At 40.6% G+C, this 19,703-nt stretch overlaps 1 protein-coding gene across 19 annotated transcripts in view; it reads left to right on the forward strand.

Annotated features, from left to right (window-relative positions):
• The window catches only part of EP400 (E1A binding protein p400), a 52,520-nt gene extending 33,002 nt beyond the window's left edge, over window positions 1-19,518 (forward strand). For 10 of the 19 annotated variants that reach the window (XM_063416328.1, XM_063416324.1, XM_063416341.1 and 7 more), the window contains 31 exons: window positions 52-216; window positions 995-1,162; window positions 2,392-2,483; window positions 3,171-3,469; window positions 3,904-4,106; window positions 4,204-4,373; window positions 4,592-4,788; window positions 5,271-5,382; window positions 5,881-6,024; window positions 6,330-6,488; window positions 6,720-6,803; window positions 7,362-7,493; window positions 7,603-7,647; window positions 7,755-7,908; window positions 8,333-8,574; window positions 9,080-9,253; window positions 9,509-9,556; window positions 10,575-10,711; window positions 11,224-11,280; window positions 11,404-11,482; window positions 12,058-12,258; window positions 13,272-13,317; window positions 13,409-13,518; window positions 14,097-14,301; window positions 14,780-14,943; window positions 15,306-15,512; window positions 15,806-16,001; window positions 16,309-16,439; window positions 16,854-17,021; window positions 17,740-17,817; window positions 18,314-19,518. In XM_063416328.1, the coding sequence (XP_063272398.1) occupies window positions 52-216; window positions 995-1,162; window positions 2,392-2,483; window positions 3,171-3,469; window positions 3,904-4,106; window positions 4,204-4,373; window positions 4,592-4,788; window positions 5,271-5,382; window positions 5,881-6,024; window positions 6,330-6,488; window positions 6,720-6,803; window positions 7,362-7,493; window positions 7,603-7,647; window positions 7,755-7,908; window positions 8,333-8,574; window positions 9,080-9,253; window positions 9,509-9,556; window positions 10,575-10,711; window positions 11,224-11,280; window positions 11,404-11,482; window positions 12,058-12,258; window positions 13,272-13,317; window positions 13,409-13,518; window positions 14,097-14,301; window positions 14,780-14,943; window positions 15,306-15,512; window positions 15,806-16,001; window positions 16,309-16,439; window positions 16,854-17,021; window positions 17,740-17,817; window positions 18,314-18,586 (4,640 nt within the window). In that variant the 3' untranslated portion in view covers window positions 18,587-19,518. The remainder of the gene's footprint in view (window positions 1-51; window positions 217-994; window positions 1,163-2,391; window positions 2,484-3,170; window positions 3,470-3,903; window positions 4,107-4,203; window positions 4,374-4,591; window positions 4,789-5,270; window positions 5,383-5,880; window positions 6,025-6,329; window positions 6,489-6,719; window positions 6,804-7,361; window positions 7,494-7,602; window positions 7,648-7,754; window positions 7,909-8,332; window positions 8,575-9,079; window positions 9,254-9,508; window positions 9,557-10,574; window positions 10,712-11,223; window positions 11,281-11,403; window positions 11,483-12,057; window positions 12,259-13,271; window positions 13,318-13,408; window positions 13,519-14,096; window positions 14,302-14,779; window positions 14,944-15,305; window positions 15,513-15,805; window positions 16,002-16,308; window positions 16,440-16,853; window positions 17,022-17,739; window positions 17,818-18,313) is intronic. The other 9 variants (XM_063416333.1, XM_063416340.1, XM_063416342.1 and 6 more) reach the window with 7 other exon arrangements.
• The last annotated feature ends 185 nt before the right edge of the window (window positions 19,519-19,703 follow it).

Raw genomic sequence — 19,703 nt, forward strand, 5'->3', positions numbered from 1 at the left:
ACAACTCGCCTCCCACTTTCATTTTTTAATGCCTGTTTCCCTCCTTAACAGGTGGTGAGGTAGTAAAAATAGCCCAGCTGGCTTCTATAGCAGGAGCACAAGGCAGGATTGCCCAGCCAGAGACCCCAGTGACTCTGCAGTTCCAAGGGAACAAGTTCACTTTGTCACACAGTCAACTCCGCCAGCTCACTGCAGGGCAGCCCCTGCAGCTACAAGGTACTTTCTGCAACACAGGCAGTTGTCCATTATTCGGACTGCTCATGTTTTGATATGGGCACCACGTTCCTTGTTGCTGGAGATTTTTCCATCCCCAGTGCTTATTCTGTCCTGCTCTTCCTATTTTCCATGAGCCAAGGTAACTCTGGTTTGAAAGATAAATGCCTAGCAAATGAAAGACATGGTTACTTTCTTTTTCTGTCTTGTATTTCAAAAATGTTATTATTTGATTTGTTTTCACACCCATGCAGTGCAGCTAAAGTAAGGTGATACATGATATAAAGTAAGGTGATTATATGATATAAACTCCCTGCTGAGCAGAAAGAGAAAAACTGAGAACATTATTGGTTTATTCTGAAATTGTGTATATAATTCTTCAAGACTGGCATGCTTCTGAATTTTGCCCCAACTATTGCCCTGGGTGAATGCTCTACCTACAATCCATTTTATTCTCAAATCTCCCTTGCTAGTGGTGTGTAGTGCCAAATTTAGGAGAGCTGACATATCTTGATTCTAAATAAATAGGGGGAATGTTAAGTGAAGATTCTGTATAAATACCTAGATTAGAATGATACCCCTGTGACATGAAACTCCTCTTCAGCTGTGAATACTTGGGTGTTTCCCTCCTTTTAGGTGGATCGGTGTAATCAACGTGTCTGGTAAATTTAACGTAATTTGAAGCAATAATGATCAACTTGCAACACCAATAGTTTTTGCTAGAGAACACTTACTCATTTCCATTCTCTCCACCCTAATGTGTGTTAATCCTCCACTGCAGGAAGTGTCCTTCAGATTGTGTCAGCTCCTGGGCAGCAGTACCTGCGGCCCCAGGGCCCCGTGGTGATGCAGACGGTTTCCCAGGCAGGGACTGTGCAGAACGCCCTCAACGCTTTGGGAAACCAGCACCAGGCAGGAGTCCCAACTTCCACTGCAGTCACACAGCAAGGTGGGTTTTCCAGCCTCAGGAAATGTCTCTGTCTATCTGTTCATTTGCTAAAATCACATTGTCATATAACTCCAGATTGTTGCAGATCATAATTCTGTAAGTTGAGTGCAGATGTGGGTAAACTATGAGGCAAATCCTTCCAGTTTGTACTTGGTGTGTGCTGGAGTTTTAATAAAATTTTTAGTACAAACGTGGGAGAGCATGTAACTTAATTATAGATGGTTTTTTTACCAGTTTCACTTTCTGTCAGGTTTTTTTTGAGAAGAACTAAATTTGAAATACTTTGTTGATTTTTGCAAGGGAAAATCAAGGGTGATAATTTTTTATACTGGCAGAGAATGTCCAGTGATTCTCTCAATTTTTCCACATTGATTTTGCTTTCATCTAATTTCTTACACTTCTCTAGTCTAGCTGATTGAGCTGCAGTTTTCCATTTCCCTCTGCAAATATTGCTTAGGTATTTGGTCCCTTGCAGTAAATGTTATCAGTTCCTTGCTTAAAAACACAACCAAGATGTTGATCAAAAATAATGGAGCAATTAATGCATTTACAACAAAACAGCAGATTATTAAATGAAGATGAATATAACACTAGGAGTTCATTCCTTGAAAATGGCCATCTGCTGTGATTTTCTTGGGATGTAAAACACCATTCCTTCAAAATGCTGTGCTGTTCTTACAGTGTAGTTAACTGTCTGGGTAAACATCTGCTAAGAGTTGAATTCACAAGAATGCTACTGAGATTCCATCATATGATTTCACCAATTTGTAGATACACTCGGTGTTGATGTGTTTTCTGAAAAAAAAATTGATGTGTTTTCTGAAAAGTCTTGGATGATTTGCTCAAGATAAGTTAAAACAATCTTTTCCTGAATTAGAACATTTTATATTTTCTATTGTGTTCATAGTAACATTTTCTAAATGTCATTGTGTATTGCACCATACATGACATTTTGAATAAAGTACAAATGGAGCCCAGCACTTTGCTTGTACAAAGCAGAGTGAAATTCTATTGATCTGTCTTGGATTTTTGTGAGAACAGTTAGTGTAAATATCTGTCAGAGATCTGATTTATAACAAAGTACAAATTTGCAATACTCAGTGGACATTTAAACTAAAAATTTGTCTGCAGCAATGATGTGTTACAGCTATGAAATGTCAACTTATTGAAAATGATAAAGAGACCAATTTTCAGAGTAATACATTTATAAACACAAGGTTTATCCTCAGTTTGTATTCCAGGTAGAGCTACAGTTACTAACTTGCCATCTGGTGACATGGGAGCAGTGTTAAAACCAGCACCTTTGCACGGACAGTCACAGGTACTCAATTTTTTTTTTTTTTTGTGGAAACACAACTTTTTGGAATCAATAATAAGTCTGTGTAATAGTTGAAAGCTATAATTTGCAAAGCTGGAATTAATTAGGAACTGTGATGATTACAGAGTAGGTAAATATCCCAACTTCTGTCCATGTTTCACATTGACAGATCGGATGCATTTGCATTTGTAATCCATAGATAAGAGAATCTGGTGTATAAAAGCAGCCAACAGCTTTTTTGTACTGTGATAGAGAGGTTCTTGTAACTGTAATATATTTTAATTATGTAGTAATACATAAATAAAGAAATCCTATGGGTTTTTTTGTTTTGAACACAATGGCAATTGGGCAAATTTTTACAGATTTCTAATCTTAAGTTTTTAGAAAAGATACTCAAGCAACTTGCAAAGCATAGGGAAACATCAAGAATATATCAAAAGCTGTGAAAATGTACCTTTAAAAAGCTAGAACATACTAAACTAAGGCAGAATTACTCTTTAATATGAACTGAATTCAGCTGTAGTCTTCACATTTTATCTGAATTGTAGACCTTTAATAACTGATCTGAGTAGTAGTTCTACTCTAGGATCTATACACTGATCCTGATAGTTCCATTCTAAAGCACCTCCAGTCCCTTGTGGATTGTGATGAGCAGCAAATGTGGTTTTCATTCCCCTTCTCTTGGCAAAGGAGACGTTCGAGGAGAAGAACCGGCTCTTGAAGGAGCGCCTGGACAGGATCTTCTGCGGCAACGAGCGCCGCTGCTCGCGGGCCCCGGTGTACGGCCAGGACGTGCTGAGGGTTTGCTCCCTGGCTGGGGACAGAAGGGGCTTCCAGCTGCCTCCCAGTGAGGGCAACAGCTGGAGATGGGCTGGCTTTGTCAACTGCTGCCTTTCCTCAAGTGCCTCCGGAGGCCCAAGTAACCCCCTGCGGGAAATGATCCTGGGTTTGGTTCAGCAACAGGAATCTCTAAGGGATCTTACTAACAGGTAAGGTGTGACTCTGCCTAACAAGCCTTTACACATCTAGTTATTTCTAAAGCACTTCTCAAAAAGGCTTAAAATCCTGTTTCTGTTGATGAGCTTGTTTGGTTTAGACTGTTTTATTTAGCAGTAAATGATGTGCAGCATTGAAGTTAAAACAAATGAGTTCTGTTTCCTTTGGATCTTTATAAATGTTTTCAGTGCCTCTTTCCTATTTCAAGCTCAAGTTCAGCTGACCACACTTAGACTTACATTCTTACACTTTAGATTCACTTGAATAGGTACTGCATGGACCCAACTAACAAGAGTTAGGATTCAGAGATGCAGGCAGAAGCTAGTTTAGCCAAGACTGACTTTTATTGCTGTGCCTGTCATTATTGATGATCATTTTGTGAGTAGCTTTTTAAATCAGTATTGCCTTGTTTTGATGCTTTCCACAGGGCTCTCTTCGTGTTGCCAGCTGCAGTTGCTGCTCCTCCATGTTTCTATGTAGCAAATCCTCCCCCTTCATACAGTCACAGGCTGAAACTCCTCAAGCACAGCCTGAGGCAGAAGGCAGCTCCACACTTGCACCAGTTGCAACAGCTGACAACTCCTCACTTGCTGCAGTTCCCTGACCTCCGGCTGGTGCAGTATGACTCAGGTAAAGGACATTTGCTGACAAGATTTCAGAATTTCCTCTATCACATGAATGGAATTTCTGTATAAAACCATTATTGGTTTCTCTGTTTGAATTATAGGAAAGTTAGAAGCTCTTGCTGTCTTGCTTCAGAAGTTGAAATCTGAAGGGCGCCGTGTGCTGATTTTGTCGCAGATGATTCTGATGCTGGACATACTGGAGTTGTTCCTGAATTTCCATTTCCTCACCTTTGTGAGGATTGATGAATATGCCAACCAGGAACAACGACAGGTGAGTGTTCCCTACCAGCTGCCCACTGGTACAGCAACATGTGCTACCCAGGCTTTTATGCACTACAGCAGGGAAAGGAAATCTGCCTTGTTTTGTACTCAGTTTGAAACAGCTGATGTGTTTTCATCCGGTTTTTTATTAGGCTAGAGCGAATTTGGTGTGGTATTTTATTTTGGTGTATGGTTTATTCAGTCCTTGCTTTTATTCTGTTTATGTAGGAGCTGATGAAGATTTTCAACAGAGACAAGCGCATTTTCTGTGCCATCCTCTCCTCTCACAGCCGTTCCACAGGGGTCAATCTTGTCGAGGCTGACACTGTTGTGTTCTATGACAATGATCTGAACCCAGTGATGGATGCAAAAGCTCAGGAATGGTGTGACAGAATTGGGAGATGTAAAGATATCCATATATACAGGTGATGGTGACAGTCAGCATCTGCTCTTTAACATGTTTTAACGTGAGGTTAGTTCAGATAGTGCTGCCCTGAATGGTCTGGAATAAAGTGGAAACAGTGCTGAAAACCACGTCCCTTCAATAACAAAGATGCCAGGGTAGCCTATGAAAAAGTGAGGGGGGTTTAACACCAAATGTAATAAATAAATCATACCTGCATGGGTTTTGTTTGTTAGTCTACATGGAAATTTTTAAGGGATCCTTTTCATTGTTGATTTTTATTTTGTTTTGTTTTAATTACATAAATTGTTAAAAGAAAGCTCTAAAGTAAAGGTAGTAGTGTGTTTTTTTTTCTGGGCCTGAACCATAACTAAAAAAACTCCCACATACTACCACATTTTAAGCATTTAGTGATATTTTCTAAGGACAGTTTGTCTTTTTGTTTCTGAAAGTTGGTTTGGAAGTTACTTACCAGATTTCTACATTTTTTCTTTTTTTTTTTAGGCTTGTCAGTGGTAACTCTGTAGAAGAGAAACTCTTGAAAAATGGCACAAAGGACTTGATCAGAGAAGTAGCTGCTCAGGGAAATGATTATTCAATGGCCTTTTTAACACAGGTAAGTTAATATTCAGAATGCATTGAAACACCCATGTTGCAGATTTTAATAAACTCAAGCATCTGTGTTTGAGTATTTCATGGCAGTTTAGTAGAAGTCTGTCTGGGCTAGAATTAATAAGGAAGCATATTGGATTTCATGATTGCTTGAACTCTCAGTGTTGGGGCCACATTCTTTCAAATATTGTCCATCTGTTTTGTTCTGTTATTTGCATAGGGATGCACAGACATCATCCATGACTTAATATATTGTGGTTGCTTCACCCTGCTGCAAAATATTGCAGTGCTTGTAAGGGTGAAGGTCTCAACAGCTTTAAAAATGTGAAATAAGTTTGGATATTTAGAGAGATAGGCTCTGAATTGCCGCTCTGAAGATACATGAGACAGTGACTGCACTGGTCAAGCCAGACTATCCCAGCTGGCACTCCTGATATTGAAAAAAAAAAATGCTCCCAAAACCTGAATGTATTTCTCTTTTTTTTTCCTTCTATTTACGAAGCAAACAATTCAGGAATTGTTTGAGGTTCATTCTCCTATGGAGGATTCTGGATTTAGAGTGAAAGCAGAAGAATTTGTGGTACTTTCTCAAGAACCATCTCCAGCAGAAAATATTTCACCGAAAGTTGCAAGACCATTCATAGAGGTAATGATTAACACACACATTAAAAATATAGCTCTGCAACTTTAGTATTAAACATCTGACTAATCCCATTTTAATAGGGTAAATTCTCAGTCTCTTTTTCTGGTAGTTTTATGCTCTTTTGTCATTTGCCTTGTGACAAAACTTCCAAAAGCCCAAAGCTGAGGTTTATAATTTCTGGGATTGTTTCTCTTGCTGCAGCAGAAACTTACTCCAGAAATTTGTGTTGCATTTCAGTGAACTCCTTATAGAGTTTCTTGCCATATTTTTGAAGTCTTAATTATTTTTAAAATGTATCTCTCTGAAAGGCCCTCAACAGCATTGAACGAGAGGATGAGGAGTCAAATGATCACATAGAAGAAATAGGATCTGAGTCAAGCATTGAACCTTTAATCTCAGAGCTCTGCGAGACAAAATACAATGAGGAGCCCTCACAGCTGCAGGAGTTAGTTGCTGTTGTGGATCAGGTACCCTGTCTTCTGTTCAATATCTGGCTAAAAAGTAACATTTAGTTCAAATATTTCAATGTCTTTGCAGTCTGACCTTAAAGCAACTTTGTTGTTTCTCCCATTAAATGGAAGGGAGATCTCCCACTGATGTAAAACTTTAACATGGGTTTTAAGGAGAGCTTTGATACTTCGTGTAACATTTCTTTATTATCCTCAAAGTAACATTGTTTCTCTTTGATACTTCCTCAGCTGACTCCGATTGAGAAGTACGCTTTGAATTATCTGGAGCTCTTCCACGGTTCAGTTGATGACAATGAGCCACGGTTGAGTGAGGTAAAACAAATCTTTCTTTTCTCTGTTATTCCATCACAGAACAACATTTATTATATTTTCAATATGAGATGGAAGTTTCTCCAATGATGTGAAATATATTGTAGGCATTTCTGTGATCTTTTCTTGCTGTACCTTCTGAACAGCATAATGTCTTACAGAGAGCTCATTATTTTGGGATTCTCTGGTTTAAGCAGGTGTCAGTTCTTAATTTCTTTTTTATAAAATGGGAATTGCTTTCAGCCTGGCACAGCAAATATTTGTTGTACTCCGTTGATAGCAGGGGAAAAAATTTCATTAATTTCAGTGAGCCTGTGTTCTGGTTGTCTTCATTGTTTAACTGAAATTCTTTGATTGCTTTATACTGATGTTTAAAAGCCTTCAACAAAGACCAAGGAATATCTTCTAAATGATGGTGAAAATATCTGTTAAGAAATTGCTGTAGGATTCCTGTGTCTGAAAATGTCAAAGTTCAAGACATTTATCCATAAAATTACAAATTGGTGACTTTTCATCCATGGTGACTTTATAAAGTTTCTAAGGAGTCTGACTTTAATTTAGATGGAACTGAAAACTGCAAAGAAAGCCTGGGAAGTCCAGCATATGAAGGAATTAAAGGAAAGAGAGCAAAAAATGCTTTGGGAGGATGAAGAGGAACTTCTAACCTACACTCGGGAGGATGCGTACAACAAAGTAATTTTTTTTTTCTATATAGTTATTTCTTAACAGTTACTCTGAGAATACTTTTACCCTTCAAGTTTCAGTTGGATCATTTAAATTATGTTCTCTTTTTGCTCTCTAGGAGTATGTATATGAAGGTCCAGATGGACAAACTGAAATTATGCCAGTAAGTAAAAGTAACTCCAGGCAGCCTAAACAGGCTTTTTATTTTATGAAGCATAAAGATCAGTGGAGAGTTAACATTGCAGTAATTACAGACTTTATTCTGTGCAGCTCTGGACTCCTCCTACTCCACCTCAGGATGACAATGATATCTACATAGATTCTGTTATGTGCCTGATGTATGATACCACCCCTATTCCAGAGTCAAAATTGCCTCCAGTGTACGTCAGGAAGGAGCGCAAACGACACAAAACAGATCCCTCTGGTGAGTGCTGCACAAAACTCTTCTGAGATTTGTTGCTGAAAGTTTGAAAAATCGGGGTGGGGGGGTTTCATACATCCTATATGTCTGGTCCAGTAAAGATCAAATTTGCATGTTTGAAGGGATGAAAATTCTTGTTTTACCATGGCCTTGAAGCAGTGGAATCACTGGAAGGCCTAGTTCTTATGGTGTGTCTTCTCTTTGGACACAAAGGAGTTCTTAAAAGGACAGTTTTAGACAGCAGACATTCTACATTGTCAGTTAGGACAGGGCAGCTCTTACCCTGTAACAGGCTCTGTTCAGTTCCTGGCTGTGCTTTTCAGAGGCAGTGGGGAATGCTCTGTACATGTATGAGCATTTTGCAGCCTTGGGCAGAGCAATCAAAGAATGACAGTATCTACCAATAACGCTTTATTTTTTGTCTTAGCAGCAGGCAGAAAGAAGAAGCAGCGTCATGGGGAGACAGTTATCCCACCCCGGTCACTCTTTGATCGAGCCACTCCAGGAATGCTGAAAATGCGCCGAGAGGGCAAAGAGCAGAAGAAGAACATCTTGTTGAAACAGCAGACACAGTTTGCAAAGCCTTTGCCAACTCTTGTCAAACCAGCTACTGAGGCTGGACAGGATAATCCAGAGTGGTTGATCAGTGAAGACTGGGCCCTTCTGCAGGTCAGATGATACCTGCAGCTTCTGCTGTCATTATGTTTTTATTCCTGCACTTTATCTCTTCAACATTATTTCTAATTCTTAATGCCATTTTGCTGTCATAACTCAGAACAGATTGCCTGTCATTTGTGCTCCTCTAAGGAGAAATGAAAGGCTAAACTACAAAATGTATGATTAAGCCCTATTGTTGTTTTAGAAACCACCTGCTGTTACTCAGATTAGTTGTGCTGTCTGGACACTGGATAATGCACTAAGGTTCTTCCCACCTTTGAGGGGAGAGCAGTACTTGAACAGCAGCTCTCTGTCCCTCTCATACCAACCTCCAGCTGTTTCCCTGCACATCAGTCAGCATTAGGGCACTTTATGCTTGTTAATTCTCTGTGACCAGCTGAACACAGAGCCTCAGCCCTGAGCTGTCCCGCTGCAGCGATGGTGTGTGAGCACACGCAGATAAGGGAAGGTTCGGAAGATGGCAACGATGTCTCATTTGTACCTTCCTGTGTTGCAGGCAGTGAAGCAGCTGCTGGAGCTTCCTTTAAACCTTGCTGTTGTGTCACCAGCACACACTCCCAACTGGGACCTGGTCAGTGATGTTGTAAACTCCTGCAGCAGAGTCTATCGCTCGCCCAAGCAGTGCCGCAACCGATACGAGAATGTCATAATCCCCCGGGAGGAGGGAAAGGTGAGTTCACGTGGAGGGATGCGTCTTTTTTTTACCTTAAGTTGTAGAGTTTTTTTTCCTTATCTCCATAAACACTTGGTTTGTTTTTTTTTTTTGTTAAACGTTTCAACAGTGTAAATAAATAACTTTTAAAAGATCTTTTTAAATTATTCTCATCAGGATTTCCACTTATTTTATGTGATTTCTTTGAAAAGAAAAAGCACCTGAACAAAATCTTCCACAAAAGATCATCTAACTTTCCTTCTTATTTTACAGCTAATGTACGAAGCTAATCCTAAAAAGAAGACAAAAAGTATTTATAAGGTGTGCATTGGTATTCTTTCAAAATCAAATCTAGACACTGTGGTATTTAGCAGCAATGGAGGTGGGCAGATAATTCATATGAGATCCATGTTGAGTGTTACTTGAGTTCTGAAACATCAATTAAAATTCCAAATTTATTTTTCCTTTCTTTGTTGATACAGTGGATTGACACCAGACTTCAGCTTTTGGATTTGATAGATAAATTTTAGATCATGCAAGAAGTTTGTGATTTCACTTAAACTGCCACTTTGGTGGCATTTTTCCACCAAAGCACCACCATGTATCTTATTCTGATGGTATCTATGATCTGTAAGAATGAACTTCATGCTTGAGTCTAAGTGGATTACAAATACATAGTGAATTTGATGCCTGAAACACCTTTTAGTAAATGAGGATGATAGGATGCTACAGAAACAAAACCAAATTCCATGACTGTTAACACCTTCCTCCAAACCACACAGCAATTTAGTGACAGAGTTGGGTGGAGAATCCAGAACTTGTGGCTGTAGTCCCATTCTCTGACTGCTAAGGAGGTTTGTCCCTGACTGGCAGTTTCTGCTTAGGAGAAGCCAAATGTTAGACTGGCATGGTGTGTGGATGTTAACCTAGCTTTGTTGGGAGAGCAGTGCAGTGATGGTTTTGTTTTATTATCTTATGTGTGCGCTGTGCTTAACTATAAACTAATGGGCTTTTGGTTTGGGTAATGAATTAAACTTGCAAAATCTAAACTAAAGCAAAGATTCTTTCTCAAATTAGAGTTTGCCATTTTGTATGTCCCCAAGTGCTGATGCCAGTGTGACCGTGAGAACTGCTCCTTATTTTGCTCTTTCTTTATATATTTCCCATAGAGTTTTGTGTGACAGTAAGTTATCAGTGACACAAGGCAGGAACCAGTCTGTGATAGATATGTTGGAGAATGTTTTTAAATAATCTACGAGCGTGTCTTGTGTTTAAACATAGACAAAATGCCCTGTTGGGTGAGTTTGCAATTGAAAGTTGGTTTGTTTTCTTTTTTTAGACTAAAAACAGTCGCCCGCTTCGTACCAATCAGATCTATGCTCAAGATGAGGGTGCAACCCACACACAGCTTTATACTAATCATTTTGAAATGATGAAAATGATTGCAGGGAAAAGAAGTCCACCTATCAAACCTCTGTAAGTTTACCTGGGATCATTTGATCTTCTGTCACCACAGATCTCCTGGAAACTGTGTTTTGAATGGCTCTCAAAACCCAGAGTTACTCTACACTCTTGTTTCTCTGTTCTTGATCTCTCTGTGTTCTGTTTTTTGGAAACATCTCCATATTTCATGTGTTTGGGTCTCACTGCAGGAATTTGCTCTTTGTCATTAAGAGCAGAACTGCAATCAGTTGGGGATTTTTTAAATCTGCTTTATACCTATCCATTTGCCTGAGTTGTAAACAATTTGAAGTCTATGCTGTTTAGTAGTACATTCTTTTCTATGTATCTTCCTGCAGGTTTTCTGTATTTATTTAGTATTTACTCTGAGTCTTTCTTAAATGTCTGTCTGTATGCAGGCTGCAGTACTGGCAGGAATATCATGGAAACTTCACCAAAACTGCAGTGTTATATGCTAAAATATGTGAAATGAAATGCTGTTTAAAAGGTTTTTGTCTCTCCAGTAATACAGTTTTGCTCAATTTCAGACTTGGCATGAATCCTTTCCAGAAGAATCCAAAGCATGCATCGGTGCTTGCAGAAAGGTGAGCACTCCCCATCTTGAGGGAGTTACAAATTGCATAAAACTGCTCTTTTTTGTTTTCTTTTTTTTTGTTTGTTTCAGTTATTTCTAAATATTCTGTGTACTGTCTTATTATTGTTTCTAGTGGAATCAACTATGATAAACCCCTCCCTCCAATTCAAGTCGCGTCCCTCCGAGCAGAACGCATTGCCAAAGAGAAAAAGGTATGGTCCCAGCTCTGCTGCACAAATGACTGCAGTAATTAAAAAATTAGGAAACAGATGAGGTACGAACAAAGCTGCCTCCTGGGAGAAGTTTGGCAGTTCAGTGGATGTTGTGAGCAGCTGCACATTGTTCATGTTCAGGGGTTTAGATAACCAAGGCTCAAAGTGGAACCTTTTCTTGGGCCTCTTGTCACAGTTAGACCCCTAAAACAATGAGAAGCATATTTTTGCAAAAGATACTGAAACGTGTAAAAACCTTGTTTAATTCTTGCCCATTCTGTAGCCTCCTTTCTTATATTATTCAGAAGGAACTACTTGTCCTTGCTTGTGGATGACAAGTTACTTGTTGTGCTATTCTCTAAGCCATAAAACCATGAGTGCAGCTTGTAGTTTGAAACAAGTCAGGTTGTGTAACTTGAAAAAGTGAAGGCAGCTTTGTGATCTGTCTCTGGTTAGAATTAAAGGGGTTTTGTGAATGGAAATAAAGAGGCTTTTTCTGTTGCTTTATTTTGTTTAAAAACCCCACATCTTGCTTGTGTCATGCATGAAGACTGACGGTGCCCCTTGCCTTGCAGGCGCTGGCGGAGCAGCAGAGGGCCCAGCAGCAGACGGGCCCCCAGCCCCAGCAGCCCCAGGCGGGGCAGCAGCCCCCCCAGCAGCCCCCCGTGCAGCAGGCACAGGCCCAGCCACAGCCACAGCCACAGGCACAGGTAGTTCAGCAGCCACAGGCAGTGGTGCAGACTGCAGTCACTACTGTGGCCAACACAGCAGTATTGGTAAGAAAGGGAGAGCTCAGTGCCTCTGATGTGGTCACTTCAGTTCTTCTGTGTGTGCTGTATTTGTGTCGTGTTTTCTCTGGAAAGAGTTTTAGGTCAGTATAGTGAGATCAAAGATATTTTTTCTTGTTTGCTTTCCCTGGTTATGCTGGGTGTCCTCTGGTTCTCTGATTTATTAAGGCTATTCATACCATTGTAGAAACAAGTCTTAGCATTCTGAGGTGGAAAAACATCATGCAAAGATGATTTTTCCTTTTTCACTTTAGACTTTCATTTAATGAAGTCTGAGTGAATAGATTTGCATGGTCAATGAGAAGTATTTGTACAGAGAACTTGCAGAATGCAGAGAATAAAAGAGAATGTAGCTGTAAGAACTACTCAGTTAATGAGCTTAAAAACAAAAGATTCATTAATCTTTGCAAGGCAAGTGAAATGCATCCTACAGGAAATACCGTGGTGCTTTTACTGCAAATTTGTGCAAAGTTTTCACGTCTTCCTTAAATCTAGAGTCTGAATGAATCTGGTGACTGGTCTGTGACTTTTGTACTTAGAGCCAATCTAGTTTGCACAGTAATGTGTGCAGGCAGTGGTGGATTATTTTGCTTGTTGAGGAGCAAGAGTACAACAGCTTTTGCAGAAAGACAGAGAGGATGTGTTCTGACCCACAGGCATTGCTGTGTATGAAGTGCTCAGTGATGTTCCTCTATGAGTGGCTGTCTCTGGTGTGTCAGAGTAAGGAATTGCTTCCTTTTCCTGCTGACAGGAATGTCCAGTGACCAGGGTTTACCACACACTTGGCTGGTCTACAATTGCTCATTAGTAAGACAGAATCCTGATGTGTGTATACATTAGATGCTGTGATCTGTAGAGTCCATGAACAGCTGCAGAAAACTCCGTGTGTTCCACTGCATTTTTCTTATTTTGTCACTTCTGGAATACAGCATTGTGTTAAGCAATGCTCAATTTTCTTTTATTGTTTTTCTGAACTGTTACCTTAATTGTCTTCTAATTAGGCAGGCAACATCAAAACAGCGGTGACGGGGACGAGCATCCAGACTGGTAAGGAGACTTTAGGATTGGGCATGGGAGGTGATGGGACATTGGGATTTTCACTTTCAGAATCTCACATTTAATCCTGGCTTCTTTACAGCTACAGTGAGTGGAAATGTGATTGTGAACACTGTTGCTGGGGTCCCTGCTGCTACCTTCCAGCCCATCAATAAACGTCTGGCCTCACCTGTTATACCTGGGACGCTGACTGTGAGTAGATCTGTCACTAGTTGTGTTCCTGGACACTCTGGGTTGCATGTTTTGTCAGCATGTCTTTAGCTTTGCATGTTGTCAGAAATTCTGCTCCTTGCAAATGTCATGTGCATCTTGGGGTTCTTTATCAAGCCTCTCTCTCTTACCAAAACATCAGAACACACTGGAATGGTTTATCAGAAAAAAATGCTTAATACTGTTAAAAATAGTCTATAGGCAAGTGCTGCTAAAAGCAATGTATTATGTCATTAACATTTTCAGCCTGTGACTGTTTTGTGCTTTATTAATTATGATGTTTATTATTATGTTACTAGTTTAAGACTATGGAAGATAAAGCAAAGTATTGAAAGGTACTAAAATCAAATGTCTGTAATGGAGTGAAGGGTTTGGTGATCAGCCTGTTGGAAAAAGATTTAACCACACGCTGATTGTAAGATGCATCCAAACGGATGTGTTAGATTTGGGGCTTTTTCTTCATGCTTGTTTTTAAAACTGCCTAGATGACATTTCCAGAGGGTTCTGTGGCTGTACCTGAGGCAGGGGAGGGGAGCAGTGACAGCTGTGTTCCCTTGCAGACCTCGGGAGGCACCGCCACGGCCCAGGTTGTTCACAGCCAGCCGCGCGCGGCCGCGGCGCCGGCGGCGTCCAGCGAGCTGGTGACCATCGCCTCCACGCAGGGCGTGCGCGCCGTGACGTCCGTGACGGCCTCGGCCGTGGTCACCACCAACCTCACGCCTGTGCAGACCCAGACAAGGTCTCTGGTGACACAGGTCACACCAGGTAACGATCCTGTCTTCGGGGAAAGGTCCGTGAAGGGCTCCAGAGTTGTAGATCCACCGCCACGGCCCCACAGTGCTGGAGGTCTGGGACACCATTAAACAGGGCTGTGGTTTTTAACTTGCTTTATTGTCGGTGCTGAGATTACATCTTTCTCCGGTATTTCTGGATAAAGTATGGCAATAGAGAGCTTGGCCCCTCGGCATTGCAATTTAAAAATAATATTGATAACCTAGCAGTAAAATATTAGAATTGACTGCCTTGACTAAAATCCACTGTGAAGAAAGGCCCTTGTATTTTATGATCTTCTCTGCTTTTACATCATGCTCATGATAATGTGTTCTTACGTGTCGTAAATCCACAAAGTGTGCTGCAGCAGAAAAATAAGCATTTAACAGCTCGACATCTCAGGTGAATTAATGAGTTAAACTAAATGTTGAAAAGTATTTGTCTTAACATTTTGGTTTTTCTTTATTCACAGCTACACCAACAGTCCAACTGCCAGGCAAAACCATCACCCCTGCTCACTTCCAACTTCTGAGACAACAGCAGCAGCAGGCTGCTCAGGTGCAGGTCCCACAGATCCAGGCTCAAGCACAAGCCCAGTCTCCAGCTCAAATAAAAACTGTAGGGAAATTGTCACAGGTGAGGAAACGCTCATGAGGAAATGTAGCACATTGCTCTCATTACTGTAAGCTTCCTTAGCAGTGTGTGTTGTGTCCTGTTTTCTTGGGCTACAGGGAGATGTATTTCTCTCCTAAATTTCATCCTACTAAAATTTTGTGCAGTCATTGATTCTGACAGCACTTTCAATAGTAGAGAGTGCAGGGTGGAAAGCACTTACTGTTACTCACTGGAAGCCATTGTGTAAAAGAGTTACATTTTAGATACTTGATCTTAGCTCTAGTCTGGCACAGAATGTTTCTCCTTTTAAGCTTTGAATTCATTTCCATTTTCCTCCTGTAACGTAAACTACTGGAAATGATGGAAGCGTTTGATTTTTGCAGGAGCAGCTGATCAAGTTGCAGAAGCAGAAGCTGCAGCTCCCGCAGCAGCAGGCAGCACAGCAGACACAGCAAGGGGCACAGCAGCAAACAGCACAAGTGCAGGTGCAGCAGCAGCAGCAGACCCAGCAGCTCACTGCTGTCACAGCCCCTCGTCCTGGCGCGGTCCTCACGGGCACTACGGTCACCAACCTGCAAGTGGCACGCCTGGTGAGTTGGCTTTGACTTGGCAAAAGCAGTCTCAAACATCCCACTCTTGGCTGGTTTGAATGAACTGGGCACTGATCATTGACACAAGTGCTCCTTGTGTTGCTCTTTAGAAGGAACAGCTGTAACATAAATAGCTTTACATTGTACTTGCCCATTGATACCATCTCTGAGTTGTGTCACTGTACAGGAGCCATTATATTTAGAAACATTTACAGCTATCACTTCATAATCACCTGTTATATGCAGCAAATCTTTCTGTGCTGGTACAATAATCTTCATTCCTTACTGCTTAGACTCGTGTTCCTGCTTCCCAGCTCCAAGCACAAGGACAGATCCAGGCCCAGACTCCACAAGCAGCACAAGTTGCTCTGGCAAAGCCTCCAGTGGTGTCTGTTCCAGCTGCTGTTGTGTCATCTGCAGGAGTCACCACGCTCCCTGTGACTGTGGCAGGCATTAGTGTTGCCATTGGGCAGCCACAGAAAGCAGCAGGTATGTAAATGCAAGCTGGAAATACGAAGAATTATATTTTGTAGCCATCTCCTGTAGTATAGACAATATTTTTCTTGTCTTCTTGTAGGAAGACTGTTGTTGGAACAAAACAACATAGATAAGAAACAGATAAGAAATTTTCTCCACTGTCAAAATGTGTTATTCCCATTAAAATCAGTGGGTTGTTAGTGTTTAAAGCTGTGCAGATGTATAAGTCAGTAAAAGAATCTGTTTGCAAGTTGTGATTACTAGGACAAAGCAATAAACTGAAGACTCTTACAGTTCTAATTATTTCTGTAATTTTCAGGGGGCCAGACAGTAGTTGCACAGCCACTGCATGTCCAGCAGCTGCTAAAACTCAAGCACCACCAAGCAGCCCAGCAGCAGAAAGCCATCCAGCCCCAGGTTGCACAGGGACAAGCTACTGTGCAGCAAAAGGTACTACTGTCTGCTCTGCCAGGAATTGTGCAGTGGTTCTGTGGTGGAAAGCTTTGGTTCTGGATGACCAGGACACTCCTAGAGAGTCAGTCAGGATTTCTGGGGGTGAATCTTAGGTAATATCTAGAGAGAACAAGTTCTCAGGTACTTCATTTTTCTGTAAAGGGGTTGGTTGTTTGGTAGTTTTTAGTAAGTGTGCCTTGTTGTGTGCAAGAGAGAAACTTTTCATTACATTTATTCCAAATACTTCTGAAAAGCATGAAGGCTTTCATCTAGAGCTCATTTTTTTATTGCTAATCCTGGGAGAAATTTTTTTCAATAATTAAATGTAATTAATCTTTTTTGCCCACATACACGTTCTTTAGAATGCACTTATCTTTTATAATCATTGGTACCTTTTTTTCTCTTGTGCAGATAAATGCTCAACAGGTTACAGTCCAGACCCAACAGCAGACTTCACAGCAGCAAAAAGTAACTTATGCTACACAGCCTGCCATTAAAACACAGTTCTTAACAACTCCAATTTCCCAAACCCAGAAACCAGGTGGAACCCAGCAAGTGCAGGCCCAGATTCAGGTACAGGTAACACAGGTTTACACCTTTAAACTGTACTGGGACTGGAGCATTTTAAAGACAACAGGTGAGGTAGAATTCAGCACCCACTCATTTTAATTCTAATCACACATTCATTTAAATTGACTTTTTAATATTCATCACTGGTGCTGAATATGTGGCCTTACAGCAGGTCAAAGCAACTGTGAGCTGCAAGTTCACCCTTCCTCTTTGAAATAAAATAATTGTCACTCTTTTTATTAGGCAAGGGATTCCATACTGTGTTTACTAGGGAAATTTCAGCCAGAGTTTTTCCTGTTTCTGGTGCTGCCTCACAACCTAATCTCTGATGAGGTGACAACTCACATATTTTCTGTTCTGCATAGCTGAATCAGTCTAACCAAGAAAAAAGAAGGGGGTTAGGAATTGGAAGCCTCACTCTTTCAAAAGTATGTCCCAGATAATGTAACCTGATAAAATTCACATGCTTCCTTCAATTTTATAGCAGGAAATGACTGTAGTTAAATTTGAAAATATTTCTCTTCCTCCCCTAGCTAAGTTCTTCAGTTCATGGGTCTAAAAGGTTTCACAAACATTCAGCTTCACTGAAAATGCCAGACTGCAACTTACCATGACCAGGCCTTTGGAAATGTTTTCCCTTGGTAGAAGTTTTGCTATATGTGGTGTTTTGCTGCTATCAGCAGCCTTTTATATTGATCCAATCTTCCTTTATTTCATATCACTACAGGTTGCAAAACTCCCACAAGTGGTCCAGCAACAGGCTACTGTTGCCAACATTCAGCAGATGGTTTCAGTTTCCCAACAGGTAGGTTTTCCTTTTGTCAAATATAGAAGAAACATGATCTAGAAGCAACTAGAAACACAATCTTTAGAACAGCTCATTTTGTGGGTGCAGGGTCAGCATTTTAACCTCTTTGGTCCTCTGGCTGTCCCTCTGTTCTTTTCCCTGCTCCTTCACTTCTGCAGTACAGGAATTTTCCTGTATCTGGTAGGGTTTCTATAGCTTTCATCTTCCTTCTGAATGTATCTGAGGGCATGTCCTTGGATTTGCACTGCAGAGATCCGAGTTACAGGTATCTTGGCAATTAGTTCTGATTTATAAGGCTCTAGAAAATGTGACAGAATGGTGTTTGTCAGTGAAACCACAGAGCCTGTATTCCCAGAATCATTGTCTGAGGTGTTTGTCAGTTAAGAGAGCAAATACCTGAGTAAGTAGGATTCCTTCTGTAGAGCAAAAATGTAATGACTGCTCTGTTTAATGCCAAACTATTTTATAATTACCTTTTCATCCTGATTTGTAGGTACAAGCTCAGCCCCAAACTGTGACCCTTTCTCAGACGACAGCAGGTCAACAGCAGGTTCAGGTGATCCCTGCAACCACTGCTACTGCCCAGGTGGTGCAGCAGAAACTGATCCAGCAGCAGGTGGTGACCACAGCGTCTCCCCAGGTTCAGGCTCCAGGTGTACAGAACCCAGCCCAGGCACCAGCAACACCTGAAGCCCAGAGTCAGCAAGCAAAAGTGCAGATGAGGACACCGACTGTCAGATTGAAGGCACCTACTAAACCAAGTTGAACTATTGCAATAACAGGGAAACACAGCATTTTGTGTTTGCTGAGACAAGTGAGAAGCTACTCCAAACATCCAAATGAAGACAAAACACCTCTATTTTTTTTTTTTTTTTTTTTTTTTTTTTTTTTTTTTTTTTTTTTTTTTTTGTAGCAGAAAGTTTCTTGCTGGTGAACATTTAAACATGGAAACTCACATGTAACTTCAGTGTATTAGCAACTGTTTAGCACTCAAACTCTGTACAAGATGCATTCTGCCTGTGTTTTCTGTGCTCATTCAAACCAGATAAAGCAAGCATTACTTAGGTTGAAATTCTGCCCAGCTTCTCAAAAGTGAAATGGTGATTTGCCATAAATGTCAGTAAAATCCATCTGTGTTGGAAGACCACACCTGCCTGTGGGAGTGTGCAGCTCCTTGCTGTTAGTTCAGTGTGTGCTCAGTGCCCACAGTGAGGCCACGCAAAGAACCAGGTGTGGTTGATACAGCACAGTATTTTCCATCTGTACAAAAGCTCTGTGTTGTTCTTCCCTGTGGTAAATGCCCCTGGAAGATCTAACACAGACTTGAAGTGCTCCCTGCAAATTTTATCCAATAAATGTGAAAACCTGTAAGTATATGTAATTAAAAAGGAAAAAGAAAGGTTTCATTCTCCATTTTTGTAAGTCTTTTAAAATGTTTGTTGGTAGGTTTTGTGTACAGTTTACTGAATCACCCAACCTGTGTGTTCATTCTCATATTTCACTTTAAAATAGTGAATATTTTAGGCATGAGCTGAGTAAATACTGTGTTGATAGTAGGTGTGTATTAAAGTGTAGCCCATTTTTTTTTGTAAAAGAATTGTTCAGTAGATACAGCTAAACAGATGATCCATAGCTGTTTCTCATGGGACTTCTGTCACGAAAAATCTCCAGCTGATAAAATCTAATCTCTCAGTTTCATTCTGCTCTTGCAACATGTTTAAATGTTCAGTACTTTTTACACGGCTTTCAGCTTGGGGGGTGGGGGCTGGGGGAAGGGGAAAATAGTGGAATTAAATCTAAGACTTAATTCTTCAACTGTGTAAAGAGTAAGATCTAACTTTTGTACTATTCTTTTACTAAAGCTAACAATGAATGTATCTTCA

Source organism: Prinia subflava, chromosome 19 (assembly GCF_021018805.1).
Source record: "Prinia subflava isolate CZ2003 ecotype Zambia chromosome 19, Cam_Psub_1.2, whole genome shotgun sequence".
Lineage (NCBI taxonomy): Eukaryota > Metazoa > Chordata > Aves > Passeriformes > Cisticolidae > Prinia > Prinia subflava.